Raw genomic sequence first — 27,752 nt, 5'->3', positions numbered from 1 at the left:
AAGACATCTGGTCGGTGTAGCTCGTTCTCTGGGGAAATTAGCTCATTTCAGCTGAGAGTAACCACAGAAACTTTTGACTTCATTTAATAGTCTGATGCTGAACGTGGGGTAGAACTGACTGGTTCAGCAGTTTTGGAAGTGGAAGATTATCTAATGACTCTTAAGATAAATATTTTTTTTAAGAAGGGCTGTTGCTTGTACTCGTTCCCCTACCCCCCCCGCTCTTCTTTCTTGTGATGGTGTTTCTGCCTCATATGATGGTGATTCTTCCATGTGGGGTGGGTTTTAGGAATTTAAAGGCAGTTTTCTCTTTGTAAATATTTATTTCTTTTGCTTACACAAGGTCTTTTTATTATACAGTGAAATCTCTAAGCCTTTTATCTTAGTGGAGCTCAATGTGGTGTGATACACTGTCTGTTAACACACTATGACTTGTACTCTAGGAAGTTCAATCCCTCCCCCCAAATCTTGAGTCGATTAACTCTAAATTCTTCTCAAAAGGAACATTCTGAACTGTTCGTACAGCTACAAGTAAACCTCCAAAATAACCTGTTTAAACACATAAAAATCTTGAGCTATTTGACATCACTGAAATCAATTAAAGATCATATTTTCATGTATAATACAGGAAAACTCCCTACTGACTTTTGCAGAACAAATTCCAAACCCAGTATGTGGAGCATGTACTGAGGATACGGTGCTTGGGTAAAAGTTATCTGCTCACACTATCCTATGTGACTACGTAACACTCAGAACGTTGGAGGGAATTGAAGAATGGGATTATTCTCTTTCCAATTGCACGTGATGACATCATTATGACATCATTATGTATTCTTCATATGCCACTAAACGAACATGGTGAACAATATCTTTTCTGTAAGCATGTGTGCAGGCAAGTATCTTGTAAGGGGCCCTAGAGCAGCATACTAAATATGGGGGGCACAGTTAAATGCTCGCTCTTCCACCTTCCATCTGTTAAGAATGCCTACTCCTGGTTGTAAATATTTGCACTCTGTTGTTGTGACCCTCAGGAACTAGAAAATGAAAAAGCCTGGCCAGGCATAAGTGTGAACTGTACGTCCCCCATTATGGAAGATAAGCAGAACTGTCAGCCTGTGAGAAGCCCTACCTGTGATTTTTGTTTGAGTGAGCTTAGTGGAATGAGAAGCATTATCAGCTGTGCTGGACGACTGCAGTAAATGATCAAATGGAGAATAAAAGCTGCTAGCTGCTGTAGTTGTTAGGAGAAGATTGGGAGAATCTGAAGCTTTTATCAGAAATCTGAGAAAATGCTTGTAGTAAACAGGAGGGCTGAGCTTCCTAGAACATGGCAGGCAAACGCAGCAGATGTTCTAGGGTCCCAGGTGGATAATACAGATGCTAATAAAGCAGACAAGCTGAAATCAGTTAATGAAAGAAGTTTAATCAATCAGAGTTGATTGAAGAAGTGACATGATGAACCCAGTGGGAATACCGCAGTTTATTCTTTATTGAATGAAGTGTCATTGGTTTGCTTTCTCTGCTAAGCTTATGCTCTGATGAATCAAGAGTTGCATCTCTGTGTGGAAGTAAACTGCTGAAACTAGGTGTCAGATTTTTTTTTTTTTTTTCCCCCCAAGCTGTTTCTCTTTCCTACCCCTTCAGTCCCAACCAGGAAAATGCTGCATGGCAAAGCTAAGAAGTCCGTGCAGGTAGTAGAAGGGGACATGGAGGTAGTCTGTTCTCCTCTTCATCTTGTGCTTCATGGCAAGTGAACTTCCCTTGGAAGTGAAAAAGAAACCTCTTGGTTTCACTGTATTCATTTTTTTTTTTTCTCTCTGAAAGTGATTTGCATTTAGTTACCTTTTTAAACACAGTTTCCAGGAACCAGTAGGAAAAATTCTACTTAATCACAGAAAAATGATACCATAATAGGAAAATTTAGGTTGGAAGAGACTTCTGAGGATGATCCAGTCCAAATTCCTGCTGGGAACAGGAGCATCCTTCAGTTGTGATCAAGTAGCTCAGATCCTTATCCAGCTGAGCACTGAGGCTGTGTAGGCCACTTGAGACTGTTCTGCTCCAGTGTTTTCTTCAGTTAAAACACAGATCAGTTCCTGGGGACTCCAGTGGTTGTACAAGCACTGGGACCAAGGATGCGATAGGGCTTTGGGGTCTTGGAGTGGGTGTTTTGGGGTTGGTTTGCTTTGTTTTTGTGAAGCCTAGTGGATTCAATAGAAGTTTCAACTGAAACTTGCAATAAGTTTTCCTGAGGCTGGATGTTGGTTAAGATTAGAGAACCATCATGAGAGTGTGTCATGAATAATGTGAAATCTTTTCTCTCGGGCCATAGGCAGGGTACTTCATTTCTGCCTGGCCCCAAATTCTCACAATGTTTCCAGGAAGTTCAAATATGCTCTGACACACCTGGCCTTCAGATCAGCTGTAGGTTCAGGAGTTCTGAGAGGAAAACCGGAGGGAGAAGAGGTGATCGCACAGACCTCCCTAGGGAGACCAGGCCAAAAATAGAAACAGCTAATAAATTTCTTTCAAGTGAGAACTGACAGTAAACTTCCATCCTCTCAGAAGTTTATGCCATTGCTTCAGGGTGAGAATACCGTATTCAATAACTCAAAGCACTTATTGACTTTGGGTTTTTATTTTTTTATTATTATTTTTGCAGCTAATTTTAGCTGTCCAAAAAGGTAGAATAAACCAATCACATGGACTTTCCCTTGGAAAAAAGGAAAAGGATAAATGGAAAAGGATAGGTACACCTGAAAGAGTCACTTGTTACAGCTGAAGGTGCTTCGGACAGTTGAGATGAATTTTCCTTTGCATGTGCCTATTTCTCTCTGTTAATAATAGGAAAAAAATGTATGTTTGCCCCATTCAAGTTTTCATTCTCCATTTAGTGATTTTTTTCTAGCCAGGCAGTTAACTTAATCAATACTAATTCTAATGTTGTTTTCCAGCTATGAACATGGTTGAAATATCACATATGGTCACAGAGGATTTTTAACACTTTAGCTGGTATTTGGAATAATGTACAACTGTAATTCTGATGCCTGGATACATGCTGGCTTCATTTATGTTTTGCTTTCAAGAAGAATGAATTCTTGATATTGTGGCCTGGTACCTACATGTATCTTCGGTCTGTTCTAAGGGGTGTAAGGGTGTAATCTTCCCTCTTCAACAAATAGGTTCAACTGTGTTTATTTGTAATAGATGGCAGCTTGCTTCAAGGGTCGACCCATTGACTCAGATGGGAATGTTCAAGAATAACATGATGCGCAGTTAGAAGAGGTGTCAGAAATCAGCTCCATATGATGCAGCATGGGCAGCTTAGTGTTAAAACCCCAAGCCGAAGTCTAATCTTGTGATCCAGATGAAACAAAATGTCAGAAGTATTCCTCCTGCCAAAACTCTGAATAGCTTCTTTTATCATCGAGTCCTATGATCATGTTGGCTCACAATCAGAGTTGCACAATGTACCAAGCAGTGGTAGGAGGTACAACCTGAGCAATAGAGGAGCTTCTCAGCTCTCAAAGCCGAGTAAATACTTCAGTGCTGTTCCTTTGAGCTGGAGTTCTGACTCATCCTCGTATTTATTTTAACAGTAAAAACAAGTTGAAGGCTGGGGGGGGGGGGGATGGGGGGGGGGGGGGACTGCTTTCCCTGCTTTAAAGAGTAGAAAGAACTACGGAACAAGAAGTAAAGCTGAAAGGGACCCCTTGGATGTTGTTAAGGATTCCAAAAGTAGTCTTTAATTGCTGCCAGAACTAATGTGGCTGGAATTTCCATGGAAAACATCAGTGCAGTAGCCAGTTAGAAAAACTTGGAGGAGGTATTTGTACACTAACTTGCAATAGACTTTTTTCCTCTCAAAGCTTGTTCACCCTACTCTTCATGTTATTAAAAAAAAAAAAAAAAAAAAAGAAAAAAAAAGCTATCTATGTTTAATACTATGCTTAAGATTTTAAGATTTAAATAGTAAAACACAACTTCTTGTAGCAGTAATAGGAGTCACACTATGTTAACTACTCTGTATTGTGCTGAGAAGTGATTGCTTATTGTACAGTCATCAGTTTGCTATCTTTCTAATTGAAGATATAATTCCCACAGCCCACAAATCATTTACAGAGTGCTCAAAAGAGGGTTTTTGTAGCTTTTTTTTAGGCTGATTCAGCACCCAAGATGAACACATTTCCTATCTTCCTAGCATGAAATAGCCATTACTGTTACTCAAAAGGTGTGAAACCACAGACAGTATTTGTAGAGAGTTTATACCACTTCTTGAGTACTGTAAAGCATGCTATTTAAATATGTGCAAGATTTTTGGCTTTAAAGTCTGCCATTTGAGACAAGTCTTATTTTTCATGATAACAGAGTTCTCTGATGTAACTTCATAAGGGCAGATTTCTCATAAGGAAATCTCTATTGATGGACTCATTAATACAGGCATTCATGTCATCAGCAATGGCCTCCCAAGTGCAATAGCTTATAAATATGCAAATGCCCAGTTATGGGACCCAGCTGTACCATACTTTCATGTCTAGTGGGTTTCCTTTGGCCATCCAGCTGATGAGGAAATGCACATTGTACACAAAACAGTCCCTTATGTGCTTTTCTAGTATAATGTAATTGTTTTTAATTATACCCTAAACAGTACTAGCAATTGACACTTCTGTACAAAGTTAAATGTGCAGCGTGTTATGTGTTCAGGAAAGGGGAAACATGAGGTTGTAATTAAAACCATTTTTAGCAGAGCTGGAAATAGAACCCAGCTCTGAGCGTGGCACACCACTCGCCTTATCCCCGAAGAAGGAGCTCACCAGATGGGTATGTTTGGTTCTGCTGCCATGTAAAACCTCCTTTCAGCAGAGGATTACAGGCCTCTGAGTGTTTTCCGTATTTTAGCCACCTTTACTGATGCTTACAGAAAAATGCAAAGCTGTCTGATTTGCAGTTTGAGTAGCTTTTTCCTCCTTTAATATCTGTAAGTTAGGCTAAAACCTTTGACGTTCACTAATTTCTGGAAGCCTTGGCCACTTGAGCTATTGCTTCTTGTGTAAAACCACTAAATAAAAATAGTGTATCCCAAAGTTCTTACACGCTCTATTCTCTATTCGTGTGTTAGTATTTGGTTGTTATGCATCAGGACTTCCTTCCTTTTTTTTTTTTTTTTTTTGTCTTAGCCCTAGAAAAGAGATTAACCTGTTATTATTTACTTTGTGTACTGATAAAATACTGTTTTAAAAGAACACTTGCCAGTGGAAAGAACACTTTTTACATTGTGTTATTGCTGAGAGGTGGTAGTGTTGCATATTTCACTTTGGCACATAGAGCAGTGGCTATTGGGTTAGCAATGACAATCACCATCCTTGAATGCACCCTCTGGCTTACCTTCTATTAAGACAACAGGTACAGGTGTTCTCACTAGTTCCTCAATTGCTGAACGTTCATCTTTTTGGATGGCGTGAGCATCTTCGGTTCTGATGGGTAATCTTAGTTCTGTGGTTTTGCTGTAAGATCTTACGTGCCCAGACTGAAGGTTTTCTGATACAATCCCATCTAACACAATGGGATCCTGAGAGGACTAAGCAGGGCAGATGTATTAAAAACCGCTTTTTGAAATGCTGAGTACTGAAAACTGTGGGGAAGGTGTGAAGGGAGGAAAGATAAAAATAAAATAAAATAAAATTGGGCAATCTCTTCACAGTAATTGCTGTCAGAATTCATCTACCTGTGGAGTAAGATTGGCATTCACTTACTTCATCACCTAATGTACCAGGAAAGATGTTTAAATCAGGAGTTAAACTAAACACAACTGTAAACTTGAGGTCAAACAGAAGCCCCTACAACATCCAGCTATTCCTAAAATAAATCATGAGTCCCCTGGAAGTATACCTCACATAAAGAACAGAGATGCCCCAAACTTTAGAAAACTGAGCACATTATTAATGCAATAATATGAAGTGCAGCTCCACTGCTACCAGTTGTGTGTTCTGAAATACTGCTGCACTTAAAATGCATAATCAATGCATTAAATCAATCAAAGCTGCGTGCTTTTTTCCCTTTTCAAGTACCCCGCCACAGGAGGATTCTTCTGGTTTGGTGGCTTTTGGTCACTGCAGCAGCTGCCCGCTAGCCCATGTCCTGCGGCAGAGCCTTCAGTTTCTTCTTGCTGTGCCCTAGGCCTTGCTTTCGTAACGTCTCTCCTCTCCTTTTCCAAACAGCTTTGGAGTAGAGAGGTACTGAATTCAGCCAAATATCACTTTTTTGTATTTTTTTCTAAAATTAATTCCATATAATGCCTATTAGTTTCCTGAGGTATTTGATGTCTTGAGGCTCGGACCAGCTGCCACTGAGAAGGCCGTGGCTTTTTTAAGATATTTTTTTTTTCTCCCAGCAATGAATAGTGCACTTGTCCTTTATTTGTAGAGGGTGCAGGGGAAAGGTGATAGTGAGTGAAGGGAGTTTCACAGAACTGGAGTTCTCCTTTCCTAACTTTGACTTCTGCAAAGAGCTGCCTCTGTTGCACCATTTATTTATGTTGGACCAAAAACTGATAGAAACATGAATCCGAGTAAAAATACAAGTCTTTGCACATAACGGTAGCTTGGTTAATGGAGTATGCGACTTCAGAGAGATCTGGCTTATATCTTCATTTTGCAAATGTAAGTTTAGTTTGGTCCGCTTGGAACATTATCAAAGCTCTCGAGAGAGTTTGCACTGAATTAATCATGTGCTTTGGTTGGTATAAATTAACTTCCCATTTTGGTATGCTATAATCCTGATGCGCTGAATGATAGCCACAACTGTTTTATGCTCACTGATTGGAACGAGCACAGGAAATTGGCACGAGGAGGAAACTACTTGCCTTCAGTATGTGAAATGTGTTTGCCACTCATCTGAAACGCTGACTTGTTGCCTTCGGTTAGGTTTATTTTGCATGTCAAATAATTTTCCTCTCCTCCTTCACAAATTTTAGAGGCAACTGTAAAATGCTGACTGAATGGGCTATGTACATATGGCATCTGAGAGGTTTTTTATTAGCTTAAACTAGCACATGTGTTTTCCTGTGAGGAGTATTAAGTGCCTGGACTACAGGTTTAGTGTGCGACTGTTTTTGCAGCTGTGTGGAAGATCATGATGCGTATTCCCTGGAGCAGGCCTGGGAGAGAGCTCAAGTATGCTGAGGCAAACGCAGGTTGTGTTTATGTAAGTGTCAAACAGAAATACAGCACTTGAACTCTTATCAATGCTGAGCATGATACTGGTAAATGAGCAGCGATTGCCCACATGTGTAAAAGGAATGCTGGGCTTCTAATTGCGGAAGGTTTGCTTTCAGACAGCCCTACCGCACAACACTGTCTTGCCAGCTGGGAAAAAATTAATATTTTCTTTTTTCCCATCATTATCTGGAGGGGGTCGCAAACAGCAGTAGTCCATTTGAAATTTACTTGTTAAACTGTTAATGAAGAATACAGTTATTGCTCAGGCTGTAAATCTCAGTTTGGGAGGGTGAATGTTGAAAACATACTGCTTCGAGGGAAAGAGTGTATCAGGAGCATGTGCGGAGGTAGAAGTAACCACAGTAGTGTTCTGCTTTCAGTGACCTACTAATTTTCTGGATATGCCTCACTCGCAGAACACACATTACATCCCAGAGTAGGTCCCACAAAGCCTAAAACCATGAAAAGGAGATGGAAGGGTCAAGTTGAAAATCCCGAAGCCAGACTGTACATGACCATAACTCCCTGCTTGGGTAGGGGTGGACTGGGGAGGGAAACATCCTTAACTTCACAAGACAGGTAAGAAATTAGAACTTCATCTGAAAACGTTCCTTTTTGGTGTACTCTGTGCCATCTTTTGAAGGAGTAAATTGTCAAAAGCTCATAACGTAATCTGGGATTTAGACGTGGGACCCTCATTGCATCATGGTGTTTATCCACAGAATGGTTTGTGGCAAAAGATGGTGAGAGCAGTGGCTTTCTCTACTTGGGAACTGAGTGAAGGGTGACACACAGTCTGCTCAAAGCCAAATGAGAAATCTATAGCTGGACAGCAAATTGAGCCCTGATGTCCCCCATCTCTGCAGTCTTCCTGACTCCTGTCTAGCCATGGAATGAAGCGTTGCTACAGCTTGTGGAAGCGTTTTCTCTGCAGGGGCACTACCCAGAGCCCAAATGCATGAAGAAATCTTAGTGGGTCAGAATGGTGAGGCTGTGGTTAAAGCTAAGAAATACTACACATTGACGGCTGTCAGATTTGGAGAAGAGAGAGAGACTCAGATTACTGGTATAGCAACACAGCTCAGGTTTACTACAGTGTGTGAACGTGGCCATCTCTGGACAACTAGTGACTGTACAGAAGGAGAGATGCAGCAAACAAGGAAAATGGATTTCATTAAGGCTTGTTTTCTTACAGTCCCTGTCTCACGAGTTTCTAGAGAGAGAAAAGTGTAGTTCCTAATTTTTATACTTCTTACAGCGTATTTCTTTTTATGCTTTAAAAGTGCAGTTGATTCTACAGACACATTTTATTTACAGAATATATACATTAAAAATCACTAAGGTTTGAGCATAGAATCAGATGTGGCCATGATCTGAGGAAAAAAAAAAAAAAAAAGCATTTTTTCAAGGGCAAGCATTAACTGATTTACTTTTATAGATAATTGAAAACTGAAGGTGTTTGAGTTTCTAGTTTCCTGTCCTTTCCAGCCCTTCTGTCCTTTTCTAATGAAATGGAAAAAGATGAGTAAGGAGGAAAAACAAATACAGAAAGCTTAAGAGAGTTATTTTCTAGTTTTCAGAACCAGTGGAACAAAAATGTTTTTTCGTCAATCTTTCTAATTTGTTTTAAAAACATACTGTTGCTTCCTGGCTCTTACTTACCAGCATGGCCTCAAAGAAAAATGTATGCCTCAAACTATTGGGATTTAAATGTTGCTGTTACCAAAGTTTTTATGCGTGGCAGGTGACCACAGCCTGGCCATTACATCTTGAAAATGCCAACTACTCTTACCTTTCCTTTTAAGTAGACAAAATGAAGCTATTGCAGGCTAAGCCAGGCTGATAATGGCTGGATTCTTCCTTCTGTGTTGCTCTACTTTCTGGTAAGAAGTAATATGCAATATTTATTTTTCTCTCTGAAAGGACTAGTGCTGTAATAATGGTAGTGGTAGTCTAAGGATCTAAGAAAATTCTGCCGGAGGACATGTTAGCTACCCTTGCCCTGCCATTTATAGTTTGGAAAAAATCACAAGCAGGTGAGCTTTCGTGCATATGGTCTCTTCAAGAGTCCTCCAATGCATTCAGCATTAGCTGCAGAGTGAATGTAATTATCAGCACACAACAAGATACTTGACAGGATGAAAATAATCTGCTAGGGGAAAAGTAGCCACTGCCTAAATAGTGTTAATATGAAAATTTCTCTGTAACACAAAAGTACAGACTCCATAACTTAGGCTGCTGCTTTAGTTTGCAGCAGGTCCTTTCTATTCCTATTAGCGTGTTACATGTACTAACAATTGAGCATGCATCTCTCTGAACCGTGTGTATGTGTGCTTAAACTGAAGTAGGTGTATAGTTCTTTTGAATTCAAGGAGTTATAAAATTAAGCATATGCTGTCCTGGATAGGAGCCAGAGCTTATTTCTCATTGAAGCAGAAGCTCTGATATGAATTTCTTCTAGAGACTCGTATGAACTGTGAATAACAGGTTCATGAAATAAACAAAAAGGAAGAGTGTGTTTGTGGGTTTTTAATCAATTTTGGACTGGTTAGGATGTTAAAGCTTCCTTTCTGTTGCCAAATCCTGTGGGTTTAAGGTCTAGTTCTTGAGAGTGTTTGGGGAGCGAGAACTCCATGTTAAAGCAGGTATCATAAACTAATTGTGCAAGCCCAGCTTAATTTACTTCTGCAAATTCCTGGTGGATATCATCAGCAACCAAGTTCACAAGCTGAAGACTGTGTTATGAAGAGACCTGTGCAGGGATGATGGCGTGGAAAGTTGTTTTAATACACCAGTGCTCTGAGACCATGCTTTAATGTGCAAAATTATACCACTGACATCTGAGGCTTTTTGTAGTTAGTGGAAAAAATTCTTCTGCCTTCGTTTGGATTTGGCTGAAACCTCCAGTGAGAAGAGAGCTAAGGAAATCAATTAAAGGCTTTTTAAATGCACCTAAGGGAGTTAGGTGCCCAAGTCCTATTGAAATTCAATCGGATTTAGTTGCTTGGAGCCTTTGGAAAATCTCAACCTAAAATTGCAGGCTTGCAGTATTCTTTATTGCTCCCAATGCTATTGTTGTGTGCTCTCGGCACTGATTAAGGGAAAACAGAAAAGCTTCAGCACAGTCAACTTTTCTAACTTCGTCTCGTACTAAGCTTCCCGTCTTCAAAACGTGAACACTTACGTAAATATTATTTCATCTTAATTAAAAACATTAATAAGGGAACTTTAACGATGTCCAATAATGTCTTAGGCTTAATTACAGGCCTCTGAAGATAGAAATGTGATACTAATACTAAATTCTTTTTGTTTTCCATTGCCTATTTAATCCTTTGGTGACAAATATGCTAGATAAAGAATTTTAGCAAATGACCATAAGTTTTTTTGAAGGGAAGATAAAAGCTCAGCATGAGACATTAAATATTCTGGTTTTAAAACTTACTGCTTTTAACTTGAATATGCGCAACTTTTTTTTTTTTTTTTTTTTTTTTAACATCTCTGAAAGTGAAAAAAGTAGTGTAGATAATCCCTAGTCTTAAATAGCACTTTTGGCACTTGCTATTGCTCACTAAGTGCACATGTATATGAAAAACTATTTACCTTTTTATTTTTGACCTGTACTTCATCAAGTTGGGATTTTTACTGTATTGAGTTTGGTGTCTGTCTTTGTCTGTTTGCCTAGGCCATCTGATTTGGCTGTTCTGTGTATCTCAGAAAACACAGTACAGCTTTCAAGAAGAAATCCTGCCTTTCTCAAGAGAACAAAGAGGGGCCTCTCTATACAAAGCGAGTGAGATTAGAAGAAACAGTTGCCTTCAGTGCTGTAAATTTGCATACCCTGCTCAGGCTATGCACAAGTGCTGTCTGAAGCATTTTGCAAGCCCCTATGTGTCAGGTGAGCAGCGAGCTGTAAACTGAACTCCAGCTCTCTCCACGTTAATGTGCAGCCTGCAGTGGTGCTGGTTTTGTGAGTGTAAAATGTGACCTATTGCTCTACGCAAGAGACAGGTTCCTGCTTTTTTTTTGGCTGTAGAGGATACACTATGGCCCTGCTTGTGAAGATGTTGTGCCTGTCTGTTGTGCGATCCAGCTCCAAGGGTTCCATACAGTCTGTGGTTGTCAGCAAATGTTATTTGTTGCTTTTTATTAGCATCAGTAGATCTGTTGTCCCTTCTTTTGGCTCCTTCAGAAATAGAAATGTCCTTATCAAGAGCTGTGAACAAAATGTCTTCTAGTGTCCATATTCTGCTCCTGCTACCACAGATTGAGAGGAGGTTACCAGCCCTCTTCTTTTGGCACAGTAGCTTAGCAGAGACCTTTTGTGACCTTGTCTTAGAAATAGATAGTGGTGCAAGTTTGGCCAAAGGAGCCTTATAGCTGGGGTATGCTGGTTGGCATGTAATGATTTAAAGCTATGGGAGAACTTACTCCATCTGTGATGGTTCGTGGCCAGGTACAGTTTTGAGGTCTGCAGGCTGGGCATCAGGCTATGTGTGCTCTAAGCAGGTATTTTCTCAGTCTCCAGATAATTTTTGTAGCTGTTAAATAGCTGTTATGGTGTCCTGCTCTGCTCTATGTCAGGTTTTGTTTTGTTTCATTTTGTTCAAGCTATTAATCTAGATGCTTAAAAACAACTAAAGCTAAAATGTGATTTTCTTCCTTCAGCTAAATTTAGGGAATCTCACTTTCTTTTTCAAATTGCTGCTGTATTTCATCTTAGTGTGGATGTTGGATGCCTCTTAATGTTGGATTGTACCTCTTCCTCTCTAAGCGGGCTTGGGACAGAAGAGGAAAAGCTTTTCAAGATGTTTCAGATGGTAATTTTTCTAATACATAAAAAGCCTTGTGTGCTCTAAACAAGGCTGGTGTTTTTAATAGGTCTGACTCTCCAGTCACACAGCTGAAGTCCGATCCCTTCTTCAGTTAAGTCTTCTTCATAAATAGCTTTTTCCTATTGTCCTCTGATGGAAAGGACTTTGTTGTTTGTTTCAGAAGTTCATCAGGGTGATGGTTAAACTGTCCTTGTCCACAGCAGGGTACACTTCTGCAGTGTAAAAGTCAAACCTGATACATCAAGGCTGGTCTCTGAGTCCTTCTCTGTGTTCCTGGTGTGAGCTTGTTATGAAACCATGATTATTCCATGGGAACTGTGAAGCCAAAACTGTGGAAGTGAGTAGTAAGACACACTGAAAATCTTTTGTGAGTCTCCCAAACTGGACCCACTGCGTACATACTATTGCACCAATGCAGCAGGGAGAACTCAAGCTCCATTGCTGGTCATTATGAGAAATATTTCGATCCCTGGCATCTGGTGGTTGGTTATTGGGAGTTCTGTTTAGTTTCACCAAGCTCCGTACCACAGAGGGAATGCCCAAGGCTTGTTACACCAGTCCTGTTGACCTGTCCTGCACAGCGACTGTTCCTTGTAGTTGAAAGTAAAATGTGTTTATTGGGGTCAGTTGCTCACAGCTGGAGAGTTGAGACACAGTGTCTTACTTCAAGAAAAGCTGTCTCCATGTGTACCTTATGCTCATCTTCTCTACCTTCCCATTGAGGGCTTCCCTGGTATTTGGCTGTGTTGAGATGATGTGGCTGAGAAGGAACAAAGCATGTGCCTGTGGGCTGAGTCAGAGGGATGGCAGAAGTGAGGGTGTCATGTATAAATCAATGATTAAAAGGAAATAAAGTCTCTTGGCTCTAGTATGCCCATGGTGTGAAGGGACATGACTTTCACATCTCAGAGTGCTCTTTTTGTCATGTTGGTATAATATATTTTTTTAATCTTAATATGATGCTTCAGCTTTCACCTGGTAGAAAGGAAATCAGCATGAAGTTGCAAAGGGTTGAGTGGGTCCTCGCACAACGCTGTTCTTGTGTGTGTGTGTTATTTGAAGCAAGAAAACTTTTCTCCTGAGCTTTAATCGCCACCCCCACCAGAGTTCTGCAGGCAATTATTTTCTGTGTATTTTAATTTTTGCCTTGTGCTGAGTGTTGCTTTGTTTCTTGTTTCACTCATTCTTTACATCCTCTTTGTCTGCTCACTGCTTTATCCTACTGTTTTCCTATAGCAGCCTCTATTTTGTTCCAGGTCTTCATGAAGCCATATTTCATTCTAGTTGATTTCACTGTGAGAAGCACAAAAACTTTTATCTGGTGCACTTTGTCGGTATGTGTTAAGCAGGCAGTTAGGAGAAAGTATCTAAGAAACAGTGGCCCAAATTCATCTGTAGAGCAACTCAGATTTGCTGAGATTCTCAGGTGCAAGGCTTTGCTGCTCTCTGCCAGTGTAACTCTCCTGTTAAATTGAATTGGCCCTAATTAGCACTGGCATAAATGAACTAAGGATCAGGTTGCTATTCTTCAAGTTAACGTAAAGCTTCACATTAAGCTGCTAGATAGGGAAAGTAGGGAATATCTTGGTAGTTCAGGAAAGCATAATTTTCTAATCTGTTTTTTCTTTGCCTGCAAGTTTCTGGCTGCTAATATAAATGTGTACTGACAAGAAATTCATCAGCCTCCTCCACCCCCATGGGATTACTTATCGGACTTATGCAATGCAAGATATTAAAAACACTTTTGTCTGTCACGCAGCCACGGGCAGGGGAGGGGGAATTTGCCAGTTGCTAATGGATACCTGGCGTTTTTGTGTATGACCATGAAGAACAGCTTGTGCACTTTCACCCCTGATGTTCCCTGAATAACTCGGGTCTCATTTAGGTCAATAAGCCTTTATCAAAACGTCAGGAGTGAAAAATGTGTCTTGGTGTAAGCCGACTGGTCGTTCCCTCCAGTCACTGGAGTCTATAGAACAATCAATGTTCTCTAAGCTTGTCTGCGTGTCATGCAAAGAACTGGATGACAGTAACCATTGACTGCATGTCTGTTGCATTGTCTTTGGGACAGCCCACATTTGCATACTTGCCAGTGTTCTTGTTAGCCAATGAACCATGGAGGGGCTTTAAAAAACATACACACACAGCTCCGATGCAAATTTGCTATGCAGAGAATACGCGCTTCTTTAAAGCACAAGCCGGGCTTTCAGTTTTTACCTTCTTGCTATCAAAATGAAACTGTGATCCTGCCAAGCCCACGGTTTCTGGTCGGAGTGCTGACTTGCTTTATTGTACTAAAACATTAAATTTACTGTGGGTTTGTCTTTTCCTACCAGAATTCTTGTTTTTTTTTTTTTTTTTTTTTTTCCTGGCAATCTTTTGGGAATATCTGAAGAGCATTGTCTGTGCTAATGCATATGATGTGAGGCCATACACCCATTCCTCCAATTAATTATTTTGAATGAAGGACACTTCTTGCTCCCTGTGCAGTAGCTATTGTCTTTTGTTAAGGGAGTTTCTTTTAGTACCGATGAAAGAAGATGCATTAGTTTTCTGCATATTGAAGTGTTCTTGGATATTGGAGCTTGTTGACTCTATCTTAGAAATGAATGCAGTCCCCTGATCGGCAAGGACAGCCTCTGGTGCTTTGCTTTATAAGAACAGTTTCATGGAACCTTGTGTAGTTTGGTCTTAATTCAGTGCAGGTTCTTAAATATCTTTAAGTGAAATTAGACAAAGAAGAATTTTGCTGCATTTGAAGCTGCTGCCTTAAAACAGCCTTTCCTTAAAGTGCCTACTGCAGAGGCTTTTTTTTTTTTTTTTTTTTTTTTAATAGATTTATGACTTTAGCTCTGACTTTATTGAAAAAATATATAATAATACTCTAAATGAGTTATTGATAAGTGAAGGTTTCTGACGGATCCTTTCGACACCAAGCTGTAGAAGACATTCTTGGCTGGGTCAAAGGGTAGGAGCTTTACATTTATTACAACCAACAGTCTGGACAGTTTGATTATATGCTGAAAATGTAATTGGAATACAATATAACCAATTGAGATGCTGTTCTGCTGCATTTGACATCTTGCAGAGACTGAGATTTTCAAAACCAAGGAAGGTGGTCCGGGCTAGGATCTTCCTAAGTTTGTGTCACAGAGTAACTTCAATAATGTAGTGCCCTGAGATGAGCAGGTCATGCCAGCAGAAGACAGGAGTTTTAAGGCCACAAAAAGAATATAGTGAGGTCTACCGGTGTGTGGCAATTTCTTCCCCTTTTCTTACTGCTTACAGGCCTGTTATTTTACTGACTGCTCAGGGCAACGTCCCATGCATTTTTGAAGCTGATGATTTTGAAGCTCCCATTGGTGTTGTCTGGGCTAGGATTGCATCTTAGGTATTTCAGTTAGTTTAGAAATTCATAGGTACCTTGAGTCCCATTTGCCAATTGGTTATCATGGAAAAACAGCAGTGCAGGAATAGGGGGAGACTGGGTAGAATGTTCAACATCTCTGCTCTTTATACTAGAACACTCTCTGTAATAGGCAGCTCCTTCTCTTTATCCTATCCTATCCAGCTGTGATACCTAATGTGGTTTCTTGTCTTTACTCCTGACCAGTAATAGTGTGACCAGTTATTAACTGAGTTTGCCGATGAGGAAGTGTTGCAGCTCCTTGGCTTTGGGGAAACTATGATGAATATGCCATGGTCAGCCACTCTAGAAAAGCCAGGTTTATCTGCACGTGAGGTTCCAAGTATGACATAAGTGTTTCTCTGTGTATCAACAAGAGTGTCAGATGTCTTTGACGTTTGTGGCTTTGTATGCATTTCCAAAGTCATACCTTGTTGTTGGTCTGTAGTTAACACCAAGCTCGATAGCAGCAGCACTTCAGGACTAGATTTCTGTTTCTAACTGTCGACAAGAAGGTGGAAGGGGTGCCAGTCCTCTTACTGTGAGGGCACCAGAAATGTTACTTTCATCCACATGAGGTTAAAACAAGACTGAAAAAGTATAAGTAAATGTGTGGTAAAGCTGATATGGTAAGTGGAATGTGAAGCACACCTCTTCCCAAAATGAAATACACTAGGAAAATACTCATCTTCTGCATACAGGCTGTGCTTGTTTTCTTTGGCACGGTAAGGGAACCTTTTGTTTGAATAGAGAGACCAAGTGAATTGTACAGAATAGTTTTCAGTTCTTGCACATGTATATGAGCCAAACTGCATGCAATTAAAGTATTTAAACATGCTCTTAATTTTTTATTTCTTTGTTTGCCACTTTTACTGTGTTACTTTAAACGATGTTGGTTGGGTTGATAGTTTTTTAACTTCCAAATTTTATATTTATTTCTGCATTTCTAATAGATTCTGAAAAAAAGATGAAAGACATGCAATAGAAAACTAATCTGGTTCCCTGTCTGTTTCTTTTAGGAAATTGTATTAGTGGTATTCTTTGGAACAGAATACGTGGTTCGGTTATGGTCAGCAGGATGCCGCAGTAAATATGTTGGAATATGGGGAAGGCTCCGTTTTGCTAGAAAGCCTATTTCAATCATTGGTGAGTACACGCAGCTCGCAAAGTTGATGTAGACACCAGGTGAAAGTTATCTTTGAAAGTTCTGAAAAATGAAATTTCTATAGCAATTGAAGCCAAGATTAAGCAAGAACTCTTGTCATTAGTATTAGCATAGATCTAAGGAATCCATGGCACTTATTTAGGGGGGGTGGGGGGGAATGTAGCTTGGTTTGTTTTTCCAGAAGGGCAGAGTGTTTTCTTTTCACAAGTGATCTGAAGCTTTGCCAGAAATAAGTCTTGCCCGTAATCCTGTCTCCTGTGACCTTGGGGTCCCAGACACTTATAATAGCTAAACTTTTTCTTTTAAAGATGATGGAAAGCTTTTTTTTTTTTTAGCAGTCATTTGAATATTTTAATGAGTTTGGTTTGGATTCTAACTGAACTACACACTGCTTGGTGGAGCATGATAGATACACTGTAATTACTTCGTGTATTTATTGAATTAAAAACTGGTTTTCAGAGTGATGCCTTTGGAACCAGGCACCTGATTCCCCTTGATATTCGCTGCAGTTTTCCTGACTGACTTCAGTCATTGTAGAAATTATATCCACAAATTCTAGATTTTTCCAAAATCTAGATATGTCAAAACTCTTTTTTTTTTTTTTTTTGAATGCTTGTCCTGCATTTAATAATTTCACTGAAAGAAACATAATAATCCAAAACCATACTGTATTTTTTAACCAATGTTGAGAGAGTTATTTGAAGACCCTTGCCCTGGAGCATTCAAAATATAAATAGAATAAACAAATCAAGTTCTGGAAGGGGGTATTGTTATAGAAGCACAGTAATCCTTGTTCTGTGACATAGTTTTTTCCACTACTCAGAAACACTATTTGTTGAATAGAGGATATATTTTTCCTAAACAATCTGCAAGTTTTTGGAATGTAAATTACAAAATTTTGTGCCTGGATATTTATTGTTACAATCATAAAATACTTTAGTTTCTTTGTGTGTGTACATAAACAATTGCATCTCAGGTGTGACTGCAGCTATAAAATGGCTTTGACCATATCTTTGCACTCTGCTTGCTAATCCATTTCTCTTGAGATGTAGCACAGTAGAGGTTCTGAAACAGCTTCAGATTTATTTCAGCTTGGGAAGCAAAACAAAGTTCACTTTTCCTAGATACGTATCAAGAACTATTTTGTTTTCCAAAATATGGAATTGCTTTCCAAAATTAACTAGGCATGAGGCAGACAGATTTAGTATACAGTCCTAAGGCAATGAGTGACTTAAAGTAAACTAGACACACACGAATTCTAATTTTTCTCTACCCTTCAGACCTGGAGAGATTAAATAATATTAAGTCAGTTGTCTGATAAATGAAATAAAAGCCAAAAACTCTGTCAATTAATAAAACAGTCTCTAAAACAGCAGAGAAACTAAGAAATCCAGCTAATAAGTTATCCAGACTGCTGAGGCTGTTTTGTAGTAACTCATATCACTCACCTAGAATGTGGTAATCTCAGACCCATCCCAGTAAAACCTTGCTATTAAATCATACAATTATATTTTCTTTATATGTTACAGCAGAGATATCTTGATATGTAACTGGAAATCTTCATTTGGGGTCACTGTTCAAACTTTTAAAGTAATATTGGCCATGGTTTTAGAACAGCTTTGCAGAAGTATTGCCAAGATGCTAATAACTAGTTTTGTCAATTGACTTCTGTTTTCCAGATTTAATTGTAGTTGTTGCTTCCATGATAGTTCTGTGTGTGGGCTCTAAAGGTCAAGTCTTTGCAACCTCAGCTATCAGGTAATTATATGCAATAAAAGAAAATAATGCTGTCAGTTTGAATAGGGTAGCTTTTTTTCTTTGTTTACCTCCTGGTGAAAAATAGTCTTTCCTCTGACATTCATGTAATAGAGCAGATCACCAATCACATATGGGTGTGAAATAATAATCCCATGAAGTATAGTGAAAATAAAAATTTGAGTGTGTTGTCTGGTCATAAGTTTCTTAGCTCTAGTAATGGATTTATGGTTGGTGGGAGTAGAGGTGCACATATATGTACCCATCCTCTCCCATCCACCTACATGGGTTCTATCCAAATCCTGTTTTAGTTCCTTGGCTCAGTTTTACAGCAGCTGTGTTTCACACTTTGCCTCTGACCTCTTTAAGCTGCTGTTTCATAAAAGGCATGGGGTTAGTGGTTGTGAGTTCCTGATGGGCTGAATCCACCTTGTACTCAGAAGGGTCACACCACTTTGTTTTCCTGAATGAGGAAGTACAGGGCAGTGTACTGTGCTCTGTGCATTAGCTGCAACAGTGCTCTAGTGTCTCTTGTAAAAATGAAATTTTATATATATATTGTTGGACTGTCAAGTTCAAGTTGGCTTTGATATGCCTAAAAGGCAAGGTTCTGTAGTTAGCTGTTTCTATATATTGTTCCCCATCCTGGTGAGCAAGTCAAATATAAACTGATGAATGATTTCTGGAGCATTCACAGTTTGCGTCCAAAATCCAGAATTCTTGAGTCACCCTTACCAGTCATGTGTACAGTCTTCCTCTTCCTTTACAACCTTCCTGAGTTGTCTTCATAACAAATGATGAAAGATGAGTAAGTGGAGTGAGAAGAGACAAGCTGCTGGGTCTACCATAAAATACTATGCATTTCCCTCAAAATGGTCCTTTAGAAGACACAGACTTGCCCTCTCCACCTCTTATTTCCTCTTGTATTCTTAGCCTCTTTATTAATTTAAAAATTGTGTTCCAGGGGCATCCGTTTCCTGCAGATTTTACGAATGCTGCATGTTGACCGTCAGGGTGGTACATGGAGGCTTCTGGGATCAGTTGTGTTTATACACAGACAAGTAAGTTTGAGTACTCTAAAAATGGCATAATAATCGATGCAATTTATTTAACAGTAATTTAAGTCCTTATATTCAGAACAGCGTGTTTGCAGACATGTTGATGATGTCAAATATATTTAATGTGGAAACAGGTAGTCATTTATTTTACCCAAGTATGGTTGTTCTGCCCTGTTCAGGGGACAAAAAGTTCCTAAAAGATCAAAAATGTTCACCTGCACTTTGCCAAACTTTTGACTTGTTGTTGGATTTAACCACAAGAATGAGACTTCTAAAAGGGAATCTGAACATTCCTAAAAAGTATGCGTATTTTTCCAAAGTTGTTTTGAATATGGCAGCATTTGAAAAGTTTATCCAATGGATTTTTGATGACCAAAAACTTCATGTTGCAAGTCACACTTGCAAGTGAGAAATGCATGGTTGTATTAAATACTGTATCTGAAACGTGTATGCTGGAACAAGTCAATAGCTACTGTGTAAATTCTTTCACTACTGAACTCAGTGGATGCTAACTTGCACAGCCAACAGTTGGCGTCAGTGTTTATTAATTGCTGAAATTACATTCTTCTGTTGCAGGTATCTTTTAAAAAATGTTAGTGATGGATAACTTTTATGTCTCAGCAATATTGTAATGCTGTTATTTTGATCCTGTTTGCAGGAACTGATAACTACACTCTACATCGGATTTCTGGGCCTGATTTTTTCCTCTTATTTTGTGTACCTGGCTGAAAAAGATGCTGTAAATGATTCTGGAGAAACAGAGTTTGGCAGCTATGCAGATGCCCTGTGGTGGGGAGTGGTAAGTATGGAAATTCACATGTACTGAAAATAGTTAACACCTTCAGTTATGGAGTGTAGTTCAAGCAGGCATGGAGTAAGAACAGCACTTTGAAATGTCCTTTTATTGCTATGGTAAAGGTTCTGGTTTTGTAATTCTGGAAAACTAAGAAAATAGTATAGAAGATGAGTGGTTTTATTTGATGTTTATAGTCTTTTGCGATTCAAAGCAATCAAGTACAGATACAGAAATATCTATTCTTATTTCTTTAAATTGTCTTCCCTCCAGTTATAGTGATTTACTTATTGCTACTTTTTTGATGGTAGGGTTCAACCTTCTAATACGGTAAGTCTTGCTAAATCAGGGCTATCTTTTTTTTTTGTGTTAACAATTATTTATGATTTGCAATTCAGCATGACTAATTCCAGAACAAGGAGTATCTAAGATACTTAAATCAAGACTGTTTTAAAGTGATTATATTGCTTTGGAACCAACTTCGTATACTTCTGTGGCGTTTCTCTGTGCTATGTTGACATATCACTATTATTTCAGTAAGTGTTTTAATTTTGTTGCTTCTGCTAGTAACAATTACCTCTTTCTTCTCTCGCACGATATGCAAATATTAGATTGGCTGCTTTGTTCTGGGATTTCCCATCTGTAATCGTTTCCCTTTCCTCATCCTCTTAAGGTTCAGAGGAAGGTATCTTTTTGTAAGCTGTTTTTCCTTATCATTAGCATTCAAGCAATGGCTTGTTTTCATCTGTTATAACTGCATGTAGCTTAATAAAATGAACTGTCATCATTAAGTGCTACAGATGCATATACATACATAAAGATGCTAAAATGCATCAGCATCACTAATAATTCCATGCTTGCATTTTCAAAACATGCTGATCTTCTTAAGTCTTCTTTGGCTGTTTTAAATCAAAATCAACTGATTTATTTGATTAAAAATGAGACTACTGTGTCTCATGTACAAGTACAGGACTAGTACCTCTGTTTCACCAATAGAACATACCTTCTTGAGAAATATTTTTGATAAACCTCTGCATGTGTGTGCTTACATTGTTTTCTCTTTACAAACAGTACCACACGCTATTTCAGGAAGGGAAGATCTATTCGTAAGCGAGTCTATTGCAGGTCTCCTGGTGCTGAAATTCATATACAGCATTGTATGAATCCGATGTTTTGTGTAGGTTGCTACTAAGATCTGCTGCAGAATTCTGTTTGTTCTCTTTCTATCTGCTGTGATAAAGTACAGCCCCTTTTAGGATCAGAAAACTTAATTTGTAGCACAAGGAAGCAGTTAATGACAAGTAGCTTCTTCAAAGCTTTCATGTCATCACGGTGTTTTCATTTTTCAGTACAGGGGACAGCTGACTCAGTAATTAACAGCGGCAGATGTAGCTGCATTTAAAAACACATGCTGTCATTGGTGTTAGCATTAAAAATTGAATATGTGACAGACCAGATTGGCTTACAGAAAATACAGTAAAGCCTTCCATAAAAGCAATGAGATCAGTCAGGATATTGAAATATTCTCCTTTCAGGAAATTGCTGCTCAATAGGTGTGCCAATTATTTTGTCTTTCTAGTTACAATCAACTAAATCAGTCAACAGATTTAACTATGGTCATATTTTTCCTCTGTTATAATTTATTATATTTCAGGATGCCATTTGGACTGTGATATTGTACTCAGTGTGTCCCTAAAGTAACTTGTTTAGGATTAAAAGTAAAATTTAGTGTCCCTTTTCTGCTCTAAATGTGGATGCTATACTTCTGCTAACTGCTGAAAGGATTTAGCAAAACAAAGCTGAAATGAATTCCGTTCCATCCATTTTTGGTGTTTTGGTACCATAGTAGTCTTCATGCTTTCTTTTAGGGAAAAGCCCTACTAAGGTTATGTCAGTATCAGGGAGGTCAATGAGTGTCAGAATGCTTCCTAATGAGGGTCTCAAACTCATTAAAAAACAAAAAGAACCTTGAACTGTTCTTATAAGTTTCTATTATGTTTTAGTCAAAATTTTCAGAATGGCTTAAGGATCACAAATTTTACTCACTGCAAACCTGTCTCCATCTGTTTTGAACTGGTTATGCAGAAGGTAATTCTCAATTCCTGTCTCAAAGGTCTCCGCAGATACATGATCTCTGGCATATAGCTGATCTCACTTCTCAAAAAGTGCCCCAGTACTGACTTACCTTAGGTCGCAGAGAACACTTCTAAGGAAAAAGTACTCGATACTTTTTTCACGCCCCACTTTTTTTTTTTTTTTTTGCTCTACAACATTGTACTTTTTTTCAGTTGTCTCAGTGTATGCCTACCCTTCTAAAAAATGGCAATGGAATATGTGGCATAGCATAACGTGGATCATTTAAAAGGTCTGTGTTACCACAACTAAACCGCATCTGGAACTGGGTACTTTTCTATTGCTTCGCTTTGCTGACTATAGGCATACCCATAGGGTGCATAACTTTTAATTAAATGTTCTTCATTGTTGTTATTTATAAATATATATTGCTGTTCCATTTCCATATGTAAAATGGCCTCCTGGGCTTTGAGTTTCCTTGAGTACTCCAGGCTGTAGCTATTAGCTAGTTTGTGGGCTTCTTGGAGAAACCTGAGGTTACCTTGTGGCATGGAGTGAAGATTTGTCCGTATTACTGTCGCTTTTAAATGCAGAACATGTTGTATAAAAAATTCTGCCAATGGCTGCCTGTCTGTATGTCTTTTAAAAGACAAGGATATTATTTGCAAATAAAGTACAAGTAACATGATCCATCTTTCAACTACCTTGTGCAAGTACTCAAATTTACTCTGGTTATGTTGTCCTTCCTGTCCAGGCTTACAGTTTTTAAGACCTACTGTAGGTTCTGGACAATAAAAACAAGAATTAAAAAAAATAAATAAAAAATATGCCTTTACCTAGATTGTCAAAGATGATCTCCAACAGGAAGTGTTATTGGCTCATTGTCTCCATTATTTATTTATTTATTTATTTATTTTCTTTCTCTCTTGAGCATTAATTCTGTCACGCCTCAGGCAGATGGAGCAGAGCTCTCCTTTTGGTATCCATTATGTGATACACAATTTCCAACCTTCACATCTGAACAAACATCCTTCAGGAAAACCATTATGTGGATTGTGCTAACGGCCTCTTTGATCATGAGCGCTACTTGCAACAAGCGATTATTGAATATAGCCGTGCGTGGATGTTGCACTATGCCCATTCATTTGGACTGGATTGAGCCCTAGGCTTGCAAGTATGAGCTTTAGTTAAAGAGTTTCTTGTTCCTTTAATACAGAGATATGTGCTTTCTCACCAAGGACTGAATTCAACAAAACATTGACAAGTTTGCTTGCTTCTAAGCATACATAAAACCCTGTTCCTGTTTAAAAGTCTATCAACGTATTCTTAATTTAAATTGAAAATCAAAATTGTTCAAAAGCTATGCTGAAAAGTTGCAGAAAATGCCACTTGAAATTAAGCATGCGTTGTAAGAACAAGTTTAATTTATAATAGTTGAACATAAATATTAAAAAGTTGACACATAAAGGGGGGGAGGGTGTTAGAACCTTCTCCACCCAATTAAAAAAAAAAAAAGCTGTTGAGTATTGCACAGTGACTTGAATGTTGGACAGAAAGAGACACTTCAATTTTATCCTTTGTGTGCTTTACAAGTCAAGAACACCAACTATAATAGGCCTATTATATTCTTTTTCTTCTATTATTTGGGTTGAAGTGGTGGTGTTTATGTAGAATTTGTGGAATTCTTCTCATCACTGAGCTTTAATTGCTCCATGAGCAATTCCAAATACATTTTGTTCTAAATTAATAAAGATCTGTGGGGTAGATGTGGATCTCTTAAACTTCTTACTTGCAAAGTTTAGATGTAGATATTCTTACAGATAAAGAATGCTCTCAAAACACTTTTTCTTAATTCCCAAAGTCTTAAGTCTCTATTAAATGTACCAAGGAGCTAGAACACAAAAAATCCTTCTGTAAGAATCCAAAAAGTTTGAAGAGAAGTATCTTCTATTTGATGGAAAAAAAAGTAAATTATTTCTTGGAAAAAATGGGGAAAAAATTTTGAAAAAATAATATAAATAAGGAATTTAGCTTTCAGTTAAAGCTCAAAAACCAGTACAGAATGTGGTCCTGTTGAAATGAGTCTCTAGGAGGCTGAAATTAAGTTGGCTATGGTTTCTTCTCTCATGGCTAGAAATATCCTCACAGGAAAGCATTTGGAAAGTTCCCTTTGAAAACATTTTGCTATCTCGAATATGCTTTAAGTGTTCTTGTTGTACTTAAATAATGCTCATTATTTTTCTTATACTTACTGTGTTTTGTGAGGTATAATAATAATAGTACCCACAGAGAGTGGAAAAAAACTGTGGAGTTTCCACAAACAGTTCGGAGCTTGCAGTCAGATTGTGTGCGTACATCAATAACTTTCCCCAGCACATCCTTTGATATCATGGCTGAGACATCTTGCTGCTTTGTTTTCTGAAGCTTTTTGTGTAGAAACAGTCTCTTGTGCAAGCTCTGGCTGACAGAAACCCTTTACTGTAGATCAGAAGTATGTACGCTCAAGCAGGTGAGGGCAAATCCTGTAAGCAGAGCTGGCTGTTCACTTTGCACGCTGACTGCTGGTGGCCAGCAGACCTCCTGCGATTCCCCCTTCATCTGATGAGTGAGCAGAGGGGGGCTGGCATTCTGCGGCATCCCACAGAAAGGGAATGGGTTATCACCATACTGTAAAATCTAAACAACTGGCAGTGGATTATCAGGGTAGGATGCAACTGTCAGGCTAGGATAGAAAGCTGGTGGATCTCCTATGAGTTTTACTGCTTGTGTGTGTAACTATAGGTTTACTACTGTGTTCAAGTCTAAAATTGTCCATTAATTCCAAGTGAAAACCATCAAAATGCTTTTGTAATGTGTTGTCACAGTATAATTATCTTCTGTAAATAATTTTGATGTGCAAATAACAATCTTCCTTGGAGGTTTTAATTCTTTTTACTAGATTGTTTTCCTACTTTAGTTACCTTTGTGATGAGGTAAGTAGCAATTGTAGGGGGAAGTAGAATAAAAAGTTCAGATAAGCTCTGACTATTCACTAATAATGAACAATCCTCTTTGTTTTGATGCAATAAAGTTGGTCCTATATCTCATCGTCCTTGAGAACTGCTGCCAGGGTGATTGGGATGAATAGCCTATTTTACAAGAGGGAGTGGAAACAGCTTTTTTTTGTGGGGCACAACACTGAGAATGGGATTCAGCAGCATTTGGAGCATGCAGTGTCACAGGTGTGTGTACTGCAGGAGCTGGGCAACAGAAGTGTGTAGGGGAAAAAACTGAGATCATGAAACAGTGCAACAAAAAAACGTGGTTGGAAACCCAGCTTTCAGAAATGAAGACAGGAACTTACCAGAATGTCTGTCGCTGTCAAAACTTGTTCCAGGTTCTGTTCCAGAATCTGCCAATAGGGACTGTGTGTGTGGGGGGCGGAAGGCTAATTAATTTCTGAAGGGGGCTGTATTTTCAGGAGTTAGTGAATGAAATGGCATAATATGCCTGACTTGACCTAGCCTGAAACTAAGAATACTAACCAGAGGAGGAAAAAAAAAAAAATCTTTTATTCTTACTAAGTTGGTTAAAGTTATAGGCTTTTTTTTTTTTTTTTTTCTTTTTTTCATAGAAGTGATTTTGCAAATTTTAGGTGAGTTTAACTAACTTTTCCCAATAAGATCTCACAAGTGGAGATGTTTATTTTGGGCCACCATTTGGTTAGGAGTCTTAGAGTGGCCAGTAGATTTAGAGCTGATTTTGATGGCTGAAAATGCCACCTTTAGGGGGTATTGGACTAGGCTCCTCAAGTGATGGCTGGGCAGCACTGAAGGTCTGTTACTTCAGAGATGTGACACTGCAGTTAGTATGTTCTGTTGTGTTTGCCCTTGAGTGTGTAGTTCCATTTCATTTCATATCCTAAGTTATTGAAGTCTTTCAGTGTCCTTCAGATGTGGTTGTGTCTCACTTACGTATTTCAACCACATCAAAAAAGGTGGCATGAGCCTGAAACAATAACTGTATGAAAAAGACTTTGAAATTTCAAGAAGAAAAAGAATCCAAACCTTCCCTTTAAATATTTGTAGCAGTGTTGACCAGGAAGTCCTTTCTTCAGTTTTAGATTAGTTTTAAAACTGATGTTTCTAAGTGGTTGCCCTGTAGCACATGTTTTTTTAACTCGTTCATCTGAAGGATATAACTTGAATATTCCAGGGCTCTGCGATGTACATAGAGTTGATGCGCAGCAGCCAGTGAAATTTTTGTTGTGTGAATCAATTCTTATCTCTAACATCCTTGGATATATAAAGAAGAAAAATATTGTCATTTGGAAAAGATTTCAAAACACTGAAAGATCACTAGGTTGTTTTTTGTTTGTTTTTTAAGCTTCATACAGATCATACACTTCATACTAAAATAAGAGCATATGTATCTAATCTGTTTATACTTGTGCTGCCTGGATTTCAGAAACCTGAAAAGAATCTACTTGATATTCAACTTGCATGAATGCAGTTGACTAAAGATGTCAAGCAGTAGAAAGGTTCTTATGTGATCATTACGGGAGAGCATTTAAACCATTTACTGTATCTCAGTTGCAAAGAAGTCAGGGAACCTGTCAGTGTTTCTGATGTGTCTCTGGATGTTCTTGTACTGCTTGATTTAATCAAGATGAGTATTCAAGTGGGTCAGAAAATTCTCAGTGGTATTTGGTATGCAAAAGAATACCTACTGCAATTAATTTTGAGGTTTCAGTGCTACAAACTTAGAAACAAAGTAGCTAAGGTATTCTCTGTAAGGTGACTTTCCCTCATTTGCTTTAGTGCTCAGCTTTTTTAATCTTTTAGTTTGTATTTGCTCCTCAGTCCTGTGGTGTCTGCCTCTGGGTCATGCACTCCTGTATCCTGTAGCTAACTACCTAAATTGTCACAAAGTACTCAGTATTTCATCAACAGAGCATCATTACACACCTGATTGTTTGTACTTATTTTATCCAGATAGCTTTGAATAAAATCCCTATTCAGTGCTAACAGGCATTGTTATTTATTGTTGCTGTCTAGATGTTTTTTTTTGCTTCAAATTTCTTCCTTTAGACTATTGATGCATATGTAATGGAAACAGGATTAATTGTAACACCAAAGCCTGTGGTGATGTACATCAGATCAAAGTTCTGAAATAGTCAATGGATGAATATGATTTTGCTCCTAATTAAAACAATTAGTTTTCCATGCTGCTTTGCAATGAAAATTTAATGTGTGAGCTCTTGTATCAATTTAGTTTCATTATGCCAATGTATTTGCCATGCTAGAGCAGAAGTTGAGTCATTATTTCCATTTTAAGATCCTATTTTACAACTGCAAAATTAGTATTGTACTCTTCAGGGGGTTATAAATTGACTATAAAAAATCATTTGGGGTGGAAATTTGGTATATATGGTTTCAACAACATATATCTTGGTGAAAAAGAAAATATAATTT

The 27,752-nt window shown here is 38.5% G+C and overlaps 1 protein-coding gene across 1 annotated transcript in view; it reads left to right on the top strand.

Annotated features, from left to right (window-relative positions):
• KCNQ1 (potassium voltage-gated channel subfamily Q member 1) overlaps nucleotides 1-27,752 on the top strand; it is a 342,691-nt gene that overhangs the window by 66,020 nt on the left and 248,919 nt on the right. The window contains exons 4-7 of the mRNA XM_032187958.1: nucleotides 16,475-16,601; nucleotides 18,300-18,378; nucleotides 19,340-19,436; nucleotides 20,092-20,232. Of these exons, the coding sequence (XP_032043849.1) occupies nucleotides 16,475-16,601; nucleotides 18,300-18,378; nucleotides 19,340-19,436; nucleotides 20,092-20,232 (444 nt within the window). The remainder of the gene's footprint in view (nucleotides 1-16,474; nucleotides 16,602-18,299; nucleotides 18,379-19,339; nucleotides 19,437-20,091; nucleotides 20,233-27,752) is intronic.

The sequence above is a fragment of the Aythya fuligula genome, chromosome 5 (assembly GCF_009819795.1).
Source record: "Aythya fuligula isolate bAytFul2 chromosome 5, bAytFul2.pri, whole genome shotgun sequence".
Classification (NCBI taxonomy): domain Eukaryota; kingdom Metazoa; phylum Chordata; class Aves; order Anseriformes; family Anatidae; genus Aythya; species Aythya fuligula.
This window is presented reverse-complemented; position numbering and strand designations above follow the sequence as displayed.